At 42.6% G+C, this 13,677-nt stretch overlaps 2 protein-coding genes across 4 annotated transcripts; one reads left to right on the top strand and one right to left on the bottom strand.

Annotated features, from left to right (window-relative positions):
• The first annotated feature begins 721 nt into the window (after positions 1-721).
• On the top strand, positions 722-6,519 carry LOC308369549 (KH homology domain-containing protein 4-like). 2 transcript variants are annotated; one of them, XM_080844032.1, is made up of 14 exons: positions 722-834; positions 2,147-2,381; positions 2,481-2,600; positions 2,716-2,792; positions 2,878-2,930; positions 3,025-3,251; positions 3,609-3,817; positions 3,921-3,981; positions 4,227-4,287; positions 4,459-4,694; positions 4,967-5,080; positions 5,172-5,260; positions 5,517-5,608; positions 6,061-6,519. In XM_080844032.1, the coding sequence occupies exons 1-14, from the start codon at positions 806-808 to the stop codon at positions 6,189-6,191; spliced, it is 1,734 nt and encodes a 577-aa protein (XP_080700158.1). In that variant the 5' UTR covers positions 722-805; the 3' UTR covers positions 6,192-6,519. The 2 variants fall into 2 exon arrangements, with proteins under 2 accessions (XP_080700158.1, XP_080700159.1); XM_080844033.1 differs by lacking the exon at positions 722-834 and adding an exon at positions 1,627-1,759 and having other exon boundaries at positions 6,061-6,518.
• A 58-nt stretch (positions 6,520-6,577) lies between these two features.
• fsd2 (fibronectin type III and SPRY domain containing 2) lies at positions 6,578-13,603 on the bottom strand. 2 transcript variants are annotated; one of them, XM_080844030.1, is made up of 13 exons: positions 13,394-13,603; positions 12,707-13,191; positions 12,531-12,626; positions 12,203-12,436; positions 12,086-12,108; positions 11,416-11,537; positions 10,683-10,841; positions 9,717-9,851; positions 9,455-9,608; positions 8,940-9,073; positions 8,097-8,229; positions 7,579-7,755; positions 6,578-7,007 (listed from the first exon to the last, which is right to left on the bottom strand). In XM_080844030.1, the coding sequence occupies exons 2-13, from the start codon at positions 13,166-13,168 to the stop codon at positions 6,755-6,757; spliced, it is 2,082 nt and encodes a 693-aa protein (XP_080700156.1). In that variant the 5' UTR covers positions 13,169-13,191; positions 13,394-13,603; the 3' UTR covers positions 6,578-6,754. The 2 variants fall into 2 exon arrangements, with proteins under 2 accessions (XP_080700156.1, XP_080700157.1); XM_080844031.1 differs by having other exon boundaries at positions 12,707-13,186.
• Positions 13,604-13,677: the final 74 nt, after the last annotated feature.

The raw sequence follows: 13,677 nt of genomic DNA, 5'->3' as shown, positions 1-13,677 counted from the left end.
AACATTTTGTCATTTTAGTCCAAACAGCCTAAAATAATTATTCCAGACCTACAGAAATGTAGGCCTAATTCTGGGCCGCTATAGTTGAAATTACATGATGCATTGTCTTTTTTTTCTCTCAAAGGGTTCTTTAATCAAAATTAAACTGAGTGAGGGTGATCTGAAACCTGTTTACCAACAAAACCCAGAGCTAATTGTTGCTTGAATTGCAGTGAATACACCGTTACATAATCATCCTCAATCTTGAGGCAGTTTCATTTTCTGCCAAAGGCATACTAGGCCTACACCTTTTGACGTTTGTCATTTGAAGAGGTGGATTTCGTTCTTTTCTGTTCTGAAATTGATGTCAAAGATGAGGTAAAACTCCAGTGGGACCAAAGCACCACTCGACTCTATCCGAATTTACCGTCAAATTGAAGCGTAGTATTTTTTTCAATCTATATAAGCCTACTCCAGTCAGGTTAAGGATCAGCATATTTCTTAACTTGCTATGTTGGCATTCTAGAGATTTTGAGCATATTCCGCGAGTGAACCATGCGAATTTAAAACAACTGATACAATAGCAGTGGAGTGTAAGAGTAACCAAAGTTGTCTAAAATGAGTGCATTCGAAATCACATGTTTGAGTCTTACAATGTTCCCGTTTTGCATGCGAGTTCACGATAGCTGGTGTTGCATAAAACAGTGACGTATTTCCGCTTGTGTTCCACTTTACCAGTGGCCTTTTGTGCCATTCGTTTAAATTGGGACGTATGCCCTCGATGAGAAAGTTCATGCAAAACGTTTAGCTGACGTGGTGGATATTTATGAAACCTGAAATGGCATCGGGTACACCGTAAGTTTTTATTTTAGATAAATATTTCATCTAAGATTCGCATGTTTCTCTTAGACCACGTCATTTAGTAAATCGACAACCATGCTAGCTATTGCTAGCTTGCTTGTTAAACATTGTGCAAGATTGTGCTTAACGTTAACTATCTTTGGCTAGCTTTCTAAGTAGCTAGCCAGCTGTTACATTCCAGAGACTCACATTCCCACCTAAATAGTTAGCCCGTGTTGTTTGCTGGCTAGTATAGCAAGATTACGCCAGCATGGTATTCACGAATCAATACATGCTATTCTCGTGTAATAAGATAACACAAACGGCACTATCCCTAAATGTGTTATAGTTTGTAGATAGCATGTCAGAATATAGGCTAGTTAGCAAGTTCATTCGCGTACTAGCTAGCTAACTGTTGCATTAGATCAGTGGTTTATGTTGTAGGCTAGCCTCCTGGGTGTATGTAGCTAGGCATGCTATCTGGCTAATGTTAACAGTAACTTAAAGCCATTTCAGTGGATTAATTTGTTTTGAAGGTTACGACCAATATTAGAATCCTACTGTGGTAAACTGGACTACTTAATTTGCCGTGTTGTGGCTCATAGACGGTTGACGAAAACATTAAATTGCTGTTATTCATTAGCAAAGACGGTCTCTAGCTAATAGTAAGCTATCGATATGCAGCTGTAGATAGCTGTTCTAGCCTGAGCTAGGCTGCGTTTTTTCCGTTTCGCTAGCATGTGAATATCGCGCAGGAGATCGCTAACAAGCAAGTTAATGTTGGGCCTTCGTTTATGGTCTGGCCTGCAGGCCGCCAACGCTAAGCGTTACATTTAAACCAGTTAACTGGAACCAGTCGTTAGTTATAAGACTGATTTTATAAATGTAATCCCATGTTTCTTATCGTTGACGGAAGTTAATCGCCCAATCAACACCGGAGGTAGGCCAACGTTAGTATATGAGCGCTTCCCTTGCCCCAAACAAATGTTATCAGCGTTGTCTTTAACATAAAGTTATCCATCATTTGGGGCTTGTGGTGTATTATAACGTGGTCACTTGATTTTGGCATACTAAAGTAACATTTATTACAGTGACCATTATCTTTTGGACTGGAGTTCCACTTCTGGAGGACAAGAAGGCAGCCTTTCAAAGCCATGTAGTTCTGCCGATACTATCCTCCTATAAAAATATGTAGTTTGAACAGGCCGCAACACTAAAGTGTGGTTAAGGCCTACTTGTACTACAAACAATAGTTGCTAGTTGCGCTAGGTGTTGTCAATATATCACAAAGCACCAAAAGTAAAAATGAGTCTCCATTCTCACACAGATGCTTAAGTAGATGGGACCAACCCAAATCCAAAGGTGCCCCTCCAGCATCTCAAATGTCGAAAGTTCCACCAGCTGTACAACAATCGAACATGCCTCCGACATCTGGGGGTCCAGCATCAGAAGAAGGCGCCCCTCAGGGTGGTGTTGAGATGGCTGCAGCCATGGCGGCTAAAATAAATGCAATGCTTATGGCTAAAGGGAAAATGAAGACACTCGAACCTTTGCCCAGTAAGGTTTGTAAAGTTTCTGAGCACTGAATCTATGGCTGTATGTGAGTCAGTTGTGCTTGTATGTAATGCAGAGTCACTGACTGGTAGCCTTTTTGGTCTCAGAATGCACCGTCTGCACCTGTCTCAAGTACCACTGATGAAGTTGTGGTTACCGAAGTGGATATCAATGATGTGCCCATAAATTGCAGAAACCTGCTCACAAAAGGAAAAACTCAGGAAGAGGTAACTCCCATTTGAGTTTTGTCCCTCTGTTGTAAACATTTGTCTTGTCACAATTCCTACCTATTTTAAAGAAGATTATTCTAACCTGTGATGGTGGTTGGCCTTTTCTTTGCAGATTCGTCAGTTCAGTGGAGCTGTGGTTTCAACTAAAGGCCTGTACATGACCAATACTGACAAGTCCTCAGTGAAAGGGCATGTATTCACCTTATAACACGTACTGGTAAAATAACTACCATCCTTTCCAAGACTTGTCCTAATTGACTCTCTTTTTATGTAGTGAGAGACCTTTATATCTCCATGTTCAAGGACGGAGTCAGGAGGAGGTCAACAGTAAGTAGCAAATCATGTCGTCTTAGGAAGTTTTGTATCAATTCGCTCTCCTCCAAAAACAATATCCAAAGCCAAGTGTCTGTTCCTACTTCAGAGGCTGTTCAGCGGATAAAGACGATCATTTCAGAGGACGTGATGAGGGCAGCCGCAGCTTCCGGAGGACAGCACCGGCCTGTGATGCCCACACTTCCTGTGTACCCGCAGCCACCGCGCCCCGCCACCCCACAGCAGCCTCCGAGGCTCCAGATGCCAAGTATGACCCGACTGCCCAATTCGCATAACAACCAAAGGTCTAACAACTCACATGGTGGACATTCAGGGGTATGGTTCTTTAAAAATATACTTTTTTTATATATATGCATGTCTTGACTAATGTGTCTTCAAATTCTTGTCAAATGCATCACTCTAGTGATGCAGCCCATTGCTTCTGACTTTTGGCAATGACTGGAGGTTTTTGAAGGCAGGGCCAATTAAGACTATGTGGCTCCTGCTGATACCCACCTCCTAGAAAAAATAAGTAGCGAGAACGACTGTGGCCTTCAAACAGAGTCCATGGTCTACTGCTTCTGCTGACAGGCTTTCCCTGGCAACCAAATGTGCTCTTTCTTTAATGGGCAGGCGGATAGATCTGAAACCTTGAGTAAATTCATTTTTTTTTTTTTTTTTTTTCCTATGCAGAGTTTCGTCCATACCAAGATATTTGTTGGTGTGGATCAAGCGCTGCCCTCGTTTAATGTGAATGAGAAGGTGGAGGGCCCCGGGGGCACCTATCTAGGCCACATCCAGACGGAGACAGGTGCCCGCGTCTTCCTGCGAGGGAAAGGCTCCGGGTACATCGAGCAGGCATCACGGCGAGAGTCATTCGAGCCGCTTTACGTTTACATCAGGTACGGAACTTCACCGTATGCCAACAAAGTTGTACATTTATTTCAGTAGTACATGCATGTGCTGATGTATCATCTTGCATTGATGATCTTGCTATCTTTGCAGCCACCCAAACCAGACTGGACTGGAAGCTGCGAAGAAGCTAACAGAGAGTCTGCTGGAAACCGTGAGTTCATTTATTTCCCCGTCATCCGTTGTCAGAAATGTGGAGGTTAAGAAGGTGACGCTATTGTAAGACTTATGGCACTCACCGATACCCACCTCCTAGAGAAACAGTTAGTTGAACTACCTGACCTCCAGAAATAGGTCAGAATAGTTCATCTCACTTACATGAGCATGGTCTGAAAACCAGGACGTGTTTTAGTTCTTCATAAACGGTGTAATGTTTTAAACTATCCTTGTGTCCTTCAGGTCAGAGTGGAGCATGACCGGATGGTGTCCATTTACACTGCGACGGGGTCCACTCAAGGAGGTGTGTGCTTCCCTCCCCCACCCCCCAATACCAGTTGAGGTGTAACCCAAAAAATAGCAGCTTTGATTCATGGTCTTTGTTGTAGTGGCAAGAGTTGGGGTCAGTGTCAAAACCTGGGAGTAGTGGTGGCTAACCGTGATTTTAACATTATCTCCTATACTTTCATTTCAGCATACCCAGCTCATGGATACCCAGCTAATAGCAATTACAGTAGCCAGGGGTCCTGGTATAACTACCCAGCAAATGGGTACCCGGGCGGCTATTCAGCATACCCAGGAGCTACTGGTTACTGGGGTAGTGCAAATGGTCACCCCAGTCATTCTAACCTGTCGACAACCCCTCAATCTTCCCAGGCAATGGTTCAGTATCCAGTGTGTCCTAGGAAACCCCCACCCTACTTACTACAGGTATGTCCTCTCAGTTTGGCATCTTTGTTCACTGGGTTTTTGAGGTGTACCTGGTTCTTGGTGTAATTTAATGGTGGTATATTTAATTAAAGGACCTTAATTAAGTGTTTTATCTGTGTAGCAAAAGTACTTGGTATTAAATGACTTGGTTATAATATAAACTGCATTTTGCAACTGCATAACTGCATTTTAAATGAGTTGAGTTGTCTGGTTGCAGTCCAAATGCCATGCACATCGAGATAGCAGTAGCCTATCATTCTGCTCTGTTTAAGGACCAGGGAACAGGTTCCAGCGGCGCCACTAGCAGTCCGTCAGCCAGTCCTCCACGTCCAGCAAGCCCCAAGCGCCAGTTTCAGGAAGACACCGAAACGGCAAATGAGGACGAGGTACAGTACCTGAACTGTAGCTTTCGCTCACACATGACTGTTTCCTTGTGGAGTGTTTACACCTGAGCCTTTTGTTTGTCCCGGTCTGCAGTCTGAATCCAGTGCAGACGTGAAACGAGAGGAACAAACGTCGCCTCCACCTCCTCCCGTGTCCTCAGATGAGGGGAAAACTACAGAAAGGTGTGTGTGTGTGTGTGTGCTGTTTTTATATCGACCATAACTACACTCACAGCACACCAACTTTTTGGAGGGTAGAAAATACATTTCTTGTCTGGTAGGTGTCCTTTGGGGAGCTGTAATTGAGAAAGTTGCCCGGATACCCTGATAGAGGGGAAATTGGCACCAAATGCAGTGGTAATTTAGGAGTAGGATCACAGTCTGTGATGGTGGAGAGTCCTCATGGAGGTACGCCTCTAAAAACCCTATGCTCTTTCAGGTTCCTGATGCCTCCTCCGCCAACACCTTTGACGGGCACTCGCAAAAGACAGAGGGACAGCCCGCCCATGGAGGATCTGTGTCCCGTTGCGGGTAGGCGCTACGCTTTCAAATGTTGCCCACCTAACCGTTAATGCATGATGGCTCCTCTCTGCTCAGTTCAACTTCGCCTTGGACTGCCCTGTGCAGCAGAGTCATTAAAAACACAACAAAAAAAAAACCTGCGATCCTTTTTCTCCCCCAGAGTAAAGGAGACCTGGATGGCCCACCCAAGCCGGACCCCACTAACTTGTTGTTCTTTTATATGTTCTTTTTCTCTGTTTCTCCCTTGTCTCTTCTCTTTTACATGTTGCGTTGGATGTGGCTGTTGCGGATGTGTGGGTGCCTGCCTTGTTATGGCGACCGATCTACCCTCCTACCTCTCTGTGGATCTGACATGTTCTACGGCTCACATGGGGCTCTCGACATATCTTTTTTTTTTTTTTTTTTTTTACCTCCCTTCCCCGTTCCCTCTCTCGCTCTTTGTTGTGACCTATCTTTTGCAGGTCCAGTTGAGGCGGAGGTGCCCAAGAAGCTGAAGTTGCCCGGGGATAGCTCGGGGCTCGTGCCCTATGGAGGAGACTCCTCTGACGAGGAAGAGGAGAGGACTCGCTGCAGTAAGAAGGCTAACTCCTAAACTTACTCAAACCCCCAGCTCCCACATGGCCTTGCTCACAGCAACGCCTGGCCAAAGTTCAAGCACATTCATACAAATTTACCCAATCTACACACACACACCCATTCATAAGAGTCCACCAAGAAAGACATGCTACATTTTGCCATTTATGACACATTTTTTTGTGAAGGGTAATTTTAACAAAAACAGGAAAAAGATAAGCTTATGCCTATGATGCCCTTCCTGGTTTCTTAAATGCTCTGCACCAATAACTGATGTATGCTGTAAATTTCAGTGAAAAACTTTTCTTATTTGGAAAATGGTGCAAGTCTGTTCCCATGGAATACTGTAATAAAAGTATTTGAAACTATTTACAATTTACTTTTTTATTTTTCCAGTCGACACTCATGGGGAAAACATGCTTTGATTGTAGTTATCACTCCTTTAGTGACTAGAACACTACTCAAAATGGCCATGTGTAGCTCATTTATACAATGTGATGTCCAACTTAACTAAAATGTATTTCAGTTGATTAACCCTCCCTTATTGTGCTATATCTGGCATTTGGTTATCATTTGAGGTTCTTAGACAAAACTAATGTAGTTTGGTGGTGAAGTGCCGTTTTTAAGTGTAAGAGCTCCTGGGTTGTCCAGGGCAAAGCAGGGATGAACAAAGTGCAGGAACTGACAGCGAAAGGTATAGAGGTGTTGACCCAAATCTGCATTGAAGAAGGACAGCTTCCCTTGGTCGTAGTCCAGTGCCATACCAATTCTCAAGGGATGGCTGGTTATTCTGATGTCTGGCGTCCAGCCATTGTGCAGAAACTCGTACTTGTGCCTATAGGAAAAGAATGAAAAAAAACAGATACATCCCGATGCTCAGCCACGCTTGCCTAGTGTTGCCTTGTGCTTTGCTATGCGCTGCAGTGGCTCATGAAGACTTGGTAAATGCCTTGCCCAAGTCAGGAGCAGTCCTGGTTGGTGCTGAAAAAAAGGTGTTTCCATAGCAACAGAAATCCGTGATGCTATGGGCATTTCACAATTACATTTCTTTGCCTGTTCTAAAGCTAAATGCACTAAAGAAAGCGCTGAGGAGATTTGCTCTCTCCTTTGATGGCAAAGCTCTGTATTTATCCCTCATCTAAGCTGACTAAAATGGTCAAAGCGGGTTGTGTTTTCTGTAGGTGGATGAATGTAGCTGCTGTCATTAGTGTTACCAGACTTAACAGCAAATGACCACTTTTGCCACTCTTCCTCCTGTCCTTATTAGTAGTCTACTAATGAAGCTACACTACATAACCAGACTTCAAGCCTCACTCACTAGCTTCCTCTGCCCTGTATGGATGTATGAACTACTTCTACAACCAAAGGTAAGGAACTGCAGATGATGCAACCCCTGAGAATCTTACCGGGATGGGGTGAGGACATGCCTCATGCACCAGGAAGTGTTGTTCCCTCCAAGGTAGGCGTTTCTCTGGGTGTCTTCATATGCCACTCCAATTCTGTATTCAGTGTGGGGGTCCACCTCTACTTCCCAATAATGCTTGGTTCGCACTGGGATCAAATCACCAAGCACTGCCACACATCTGAACAAATGATGACAATGAGACATAGTACAGACTACTGTACCAGTGCATCTGTTAACTGCAGTCAACTTACTTTAAGGTTTGAATAATGATAATAATAATAATCAGAATGTGAATAACAAGCCTTTTGAGAGTACAACAAGTTATTGGTTTTGCAAATGCACAGTGGTTTTCTCTGGTTTATAAACATTGAAAAAAATTGACTGTACCAGCATTTTAACAGTTAAAACTGGTACAAGATGGCGTGCATATTATTGATCAGATGTCTTTAGATGGCGGTTGCATTTTTCATTGATGTGGCATTACCATCTGCTTCATCTAACAATACAAAATAGGCCAACCTTGCGAAGGTATTGTCACTGAAGGCCATTTCACTCAAAGGCAGTTCATCATGTGTGTAGAACATGGTGAAACCGTCCTCTGACACACTCAAGCATGGATGTGCGGTGTCCTCCAGAAGGTGAAAGAATGTTCCTGAAAATATTAAGTGATTGGATAAAACCAACAGGGATTTATGCCACAGAAGGTGTCAAAGGATTAATTCATTAACATCAAACAACCTTGGCATGATATATTCGATGCAATTATTATGCTAGTCGATATAAAAAGTCATTTGGTGGATTTGGATTTCCACAAATTAGAATTGTATTGAAAGTTTCCTCTGTAAAACAACAATGAATGCCTTGATTGGCTTGTTAAAACATTAAAGTAACTGCACTTTATTGGCTTGTTCAAACATTAAAGTAACTGCACTTTATTGGCTTGTTCAAACATTAAAGTAACTGCACTTGTGTTTTCTTAGCTGTAAACTAAATTCTATTGTATACTGTGATGAAACACATCAATGCTAGTGTTACTATTGGCAAAATTAATATTGACAAAATTGTGAATGAGATTTGCTGGCCAGGGCTCCTTCACAGGAGTTTAACCACAGCCCCTTGCCTTAACCTACATTTGAAAAATGCCCAAAAGTGGGCAAGGGACTGAGGGCGTTAGCTTAGGGCCTAACCTAACGCCCTCCGTCCCATGCCCACTTTGGGGCATTTTTCAAAATAATGCAGTTAGTGAAGTACCACTTGAAACATTTGATTGTATTAAACTACCACTGTAATTATTTCCTTTGATTGCTGGGACTATTAAATGTGTTTCCCTGATCATGGATAAGCACAGATATGGGATCTCACCTGTTGTTGTCACAGCAAATGACTCGCTTTTCTCACTAGGGCCGCCAATATTCACAGCCCTGACGTAAATCTGGTAGCACTTTCCTGGCTGCAGCTGAATTAAGCTCTCACAAGTAGGAATGGCCACAATGGACCTGTTCAAATACCAAAAGAATGTTATCAAGCCCAAGCTCAACTAGCAAGAGGAAGCAGTGATTTGGCAAAGTATAGCTAGGGCGCTGGTTCATTAACTATGTTATTATGCCCTATGAAGATTTCAAGCACTAACTGAAAACCACATATTTGACTTGCTCACAACAATGCCTGAGGCTGATAAAATATGAGGTACTAGAATTTGTTCAGTGTAACCTTTAAAAGAAACACATTAAGGCATTCATCTTCCACCCACTCATTTTTCAATGAAGCACAGAGCATGGCGAGATACCCACAAGACTATAAATGCACAAAAAGCTCAGATGAGGTTGCAACTTGCAGTGCATGTAAAGTGTTTGCCATCCCAGGCTGTGCTTGCTTACTCTGTCACAGTGGCTTTGCTCGATTCTGCTCCCATCTCAATCATCTCCAGCGTGTAGGAATCCACAGGGTTGGTGTTCCCAGAGTCCCAGCGAACGAGGGCAGCATCTGGGCAACTTGTGCACTCGCGTGGCTTGATGACCGGAGGGGAAGGGACTGTAGAGAATACGAATGATGATGATGTCTCTGGTGCCCAGACACTGGGTTGACATTAGATTAGTTGTGTCTGCACCCAGGTCTGAGAAATCATGTTCATTTTTTTACCTGTCATGTAAACAGCTTTCTCACTGGCTGGGCTGATGCCTGTGGTGTTGGTTGCAGTGACCCAAAATTCGTACTGTGCATTGGGCAGCAAATCAGCGACGGTATAGTGAGTCTCCTTCACCTTCACCTTCACCGCTACACAGGGAACACACATGTAGTGAACCATCACAAGACTGAGAAGGCCAGGGGCAATCAAGACTGATGGTTGTCATGGTGATGGCGGCGCGTATGGACGCAGCGGCTTCTTGCTCTCCTATTTGGTGTTTTGTTTTAATGTTTTTGTATTCGTTTTTTTGTTTGTTAGTCAATATTTGTGAAGCTAATTCAATATTGTTGTGTTATACAGTATGTTGTTGTTGTGTTATATGTAGTCCCTCGTCGCACCAACAGGAGAAGCAAGCACTCCAAATTTCGTTGTATGTAAATACAATGACAATAAAGGATTTTCTATTCTATTCTATAAAGACATTTTACCTGTAATGTAGGGAAGAGGTATAAATAATGAACAGTGTACCACTGAAGGAATGCACACGAGGATGGTGCCAGTAAAATTTCACCGATTAAACAGGCTTGTCACTCCACATTAGAAATCAGAGAACCCCAAGTACCTCTATCCCATGTGCCATAGCCCTGTTCTGTCAACTGATAATAATTCTTATTATATGGCAACGACAGTACAAGCATTCTGATTGGCTAATGGGTAGTCATGCCAGCAGCGTATTGACCTCCTCGCCGGTCTTCCGGTCTGATAAGTATTATCATTGCCCTCCAGTGACGTCATCTTAAAAATGAGCGATATTAATAGACATCAACAGCCATGAGGAAATTCATGTAATGTTTAGTACTGATAAAATCAGGACTCCTATTATGAAATAATCTGTGCAAAGGAAACCAGTTGAATGTCGTGGTGCCAAAGTCTGGGATGATTCAAGTGTTGAGTGAAGGCTGCCCGTTTCATGGTGTTACCTTCCAGATCCGATTCCACAGTGATGTCCTCAAAGATGGGTCTGCTGAAGAGCTCATAGTACTCCACCGTGTCGTCAGAGAACAGGCTCCAACACACACGCAGAGAGGTGCAGGAGGCAGAGTTGGGGATCTGTGGGTTCATGACTGGAGCTGAGGGAGCTGAAACACAAGTTCACAGAGCAACAGCATTACAGTACCTTACTTGTTCCCCTTAAATATCGTTTATATGAAACTTTTCTTGAATAAAGGAGAGGTTAACACAATCCAGAGGTAAACTTTGAAACTACACCATGTCATATTTACTATGATTACATTCTATTTAAATACCTAGCATGACATTTCTAAAATAGAATTCTCTACTACACTTGGGTTGTCAGAACTGCATTCAAACCAACTGTTAACATAATATTACCAGACTGTTGATCACAGGATTAATACTACAGTTTCTACACCTATCATACAAATAATTGCAAACTAAATGATTTGTAAGGGATGGCATTCTTAATTACCATTCTTTTTTGTGACTAATGTGACACTGCAATTACCTAGACAGACAAGGGAATGTAACTGATGTGTAATGGCTCTCTATAGGACCTGTTTCTACAGGGTGAACATGAATGTTCTAACACGAATGTCTGGTATTTGGGACAAACGTAAGAGGGTTACTTTATGATGCAACCATGACGGCTGTAGTGGCATTGTGTTTGCATGAAGACACAAAGACGACCAAAACCTGGGACAGCATTGATCGAATCCATCATCTGTTTGACGTCAGACAAATCAGCTGCTGGGATGTCAAACTCCAAGGAAGCAGCGATCTTGAGGTCTGGCTCCTCTTTAGCAAGTTTCTCAATGCTGTTTTGGAACAAACACATTAAACCATCAAGCATACAGTAAACAAAATATCCCCCCGGTTACCAAAAAGGCAAAAATTCTGCAAACCAAAGACAAAGGGCATTGTTAGAGCACATGTTCATCCAATCACAAAACAACTCCCTTAAAACACTGCCATGCACAAAATACTGCCAAAATGCCCAACACTTCAAAATCTGTATTCAACAACATTGGGGCCATGTTGATCAGCCCTATGGGTTCGGCAAATTCTAAGAATATCATGTACAGTAATATTGAATACTTTGTGTTCAGTCTACGATGCTTCTGATTAAGAAGATGCAAGCAGTGGAATAATGAGTAAAAACAATCAAACACAGTAAACACCAACTCAGCATTTTCAAGCACATTTCTGGTTAACATCAGCACAATGGTCAAACACTGTTAACACATGAAAAACCATGCAGAGGGAAAATCTTCTCCAGAGTATATCGAGATTAAAACATTAGTAGTGATTATTTCCCCCTCCTGTGTCAAACAGCCATAGGAGCACATCCATCACTGGTACTTACCTCTTCATGATGGGCATTACTGTCTGTCAAATGATATTCAAAATCATTAAGGCAACTAACCAAATCTATGAAGTATTTCAATGTATAACCATTTGTTTTTTTGCCAAGAGAACTGACCTGAAGGAACATATACTTGTTTTCATCTCTGTAGAGTGCTTGGGCTTCCTCAATCTGCTCTTTGTTAGTATCCAACGTTCTCCCACAGTCAATCAGCTGATTGTAAAGAGACTCTAGCTTCAGTTTCTTCTCATCCTCCAGTGCTGATGCCCTCAGATCATATCGGTGAGCCAGTGTCGTGAGAACTTCATTGTAGTGCTGCTCCAGGTTTTGTTCTTGCCGGCCAAAGTTCTCCTACAGAGATACAAAAATGTCTTGATTGCCTGTAATCTGGCACTCTATAATTAATAACCGAGACAGCGCAACTACAGTAGTATAACCCTTTTACCTCTACTGTGATAAATATCTCTTCAAGGTTGCCTGCAAAATTCTCCATTTGTGTTATCTTTTCTTCCAACTTGCTTCTTGTTTTATTGATGTCATTCTGTCAAGGTAAAGTAAGGCTTCATTAAAACTGCACTATATTTATGGAAGTGTAACTGAATATAACTCGGGGCCTTGTACCTTAATTTCTTGTGCTGCCTTCTTCATTAAGATGACCCTGTGGCTCTTGTGAGGACCTGCAAGCTTTTGAAATACATAAGTGGGAGTCTGACAGTCGGTGCAGTAGGCATCGGGAGTGTCGCTCTCAGTCTGAGCTGTACGTCCCTCCATCAATTCCTTCGATTCATCAAATGCACTTTGATTTCCCGTCAGAAACACGTCATCATCGCCCAGTACATGCTCACTACCGTCTTCTTCGGGTATGTATGGTTCAAAGTGAAGAGATTCATTTGTGTCCACAGAAAACCGCTGGAAAGTGGAAACCTTCGGTGTGGCCTGCACCCCGGCACCTTGCTTTTGAGTTTTGTTTTCTATACTGTACATGTCCGTAAAGGCTTTGGAGCGATCTTCAACTTGGCCCTCATCATCACTTACTGTCATCTCCTCTGAAATGTCATCCAGTGTGCCCCCAAACAGATCCATATCGAGAAGAGTAATATACTGCACTAGGTGTAAGCGAAGGAACAATAAAAAAAAATAAAAAATAGAACACGATCCCAAAATGTAATATCACTTCAACTATTTTCTCGAGTTTAGCGTTAACTCTCCTGTAATGGCCAGACAAATAGGCAGATACGAGTGTTGAAGTGCCCTCTATTTCAATATTGCAAACCAGGCAAGTTTCCACATTGTATTGGCCTCACTTACAGATTTCGATAGGACTTCATTCCGCGATATTGTAGTGTCCCATTTAGCCTAGGATGGGCTTCAGTTTACCACACCAAATAGGATAAGCGACATGCAACTTGTGACAAATATAGACGAAGTCAACAGCTGCTCATATTTCACCCTCATTCCTTTAGTTGATTCCTTTCAGTGCTGCGTTTTTAACTTTGCGCACATAAACGGTTGTAACAATGTGACTAATTTGTACTTACTCAGTAACACATTTTTAAGTATTTATGACTGGCCCTTGAAGAATACTATAGCAA

Source organism: Sprattus sprattus (assembly GCF_963457725.1).
Source record: "Sprattus sprattus genome assembly, chromosome: 8".
Classification (NCBI taxonomy): Eukaryota; Metazoa; Chordata; class Actinopteri; order Clupeiformes; family Clupeidae; genus Sprattus; species Sprattus sprattus.
The sequence above is the reverse complement of the archived record's forward strand: the minus strand, read 5'-3'. Positions and strand labels throughout refer to the sequence as shown.

What these genes read in the sequence shown, in the direction of transcription:
- LOC308369549 (XM_080844032.1), top strand. Translation starts at nt 806, where the DNA reads ATGAAACCTGAAATGGCATCGGGTACACC. An exon ending in TCGAACCTTTGCCCAGTAAG is followed by an intron (nt 2,382 to 2,480) that starts GTTTGTAAAGTT and finishes TTTTGGTCTCAG; the next exon opens with AATGCACCGTCTGCACCTGT. An exon ending in GACGGGGTCCACTCAAGGAG is followed by an intron (nt 4,288 to 4,458) that starts GTGTGTGCTTCC and finishes CTTTCATTTCAG; the next exon opens with CATACCCAGCTCATGGATAC.
- fsd2 (XM_080844030.1), bottom strand. Translation starts at nt 13,168, where the DNA reads ATGGATCTGTTTGGGGGCACACTGGATGACATTTCAGAGGAGATGACA. An exon ending in ATTTGCTGTGACAACAACAG is followed by an intron (nt 8,230 to 8,939) that starts GTGAGATCCCAT and finishes TAATATTTTCAG; the next exon opens with GAACATTCTTTCACCTTCTG. An exon ending in CATGTCCTCACCCCATCCCG is followed by an intron (nt 7,008 to 7,578) that starts GTAAGATTCTCA and finishes CTTTTCCTATAG; the next exon opens with GCACAAGTACGAGTTTCTGC.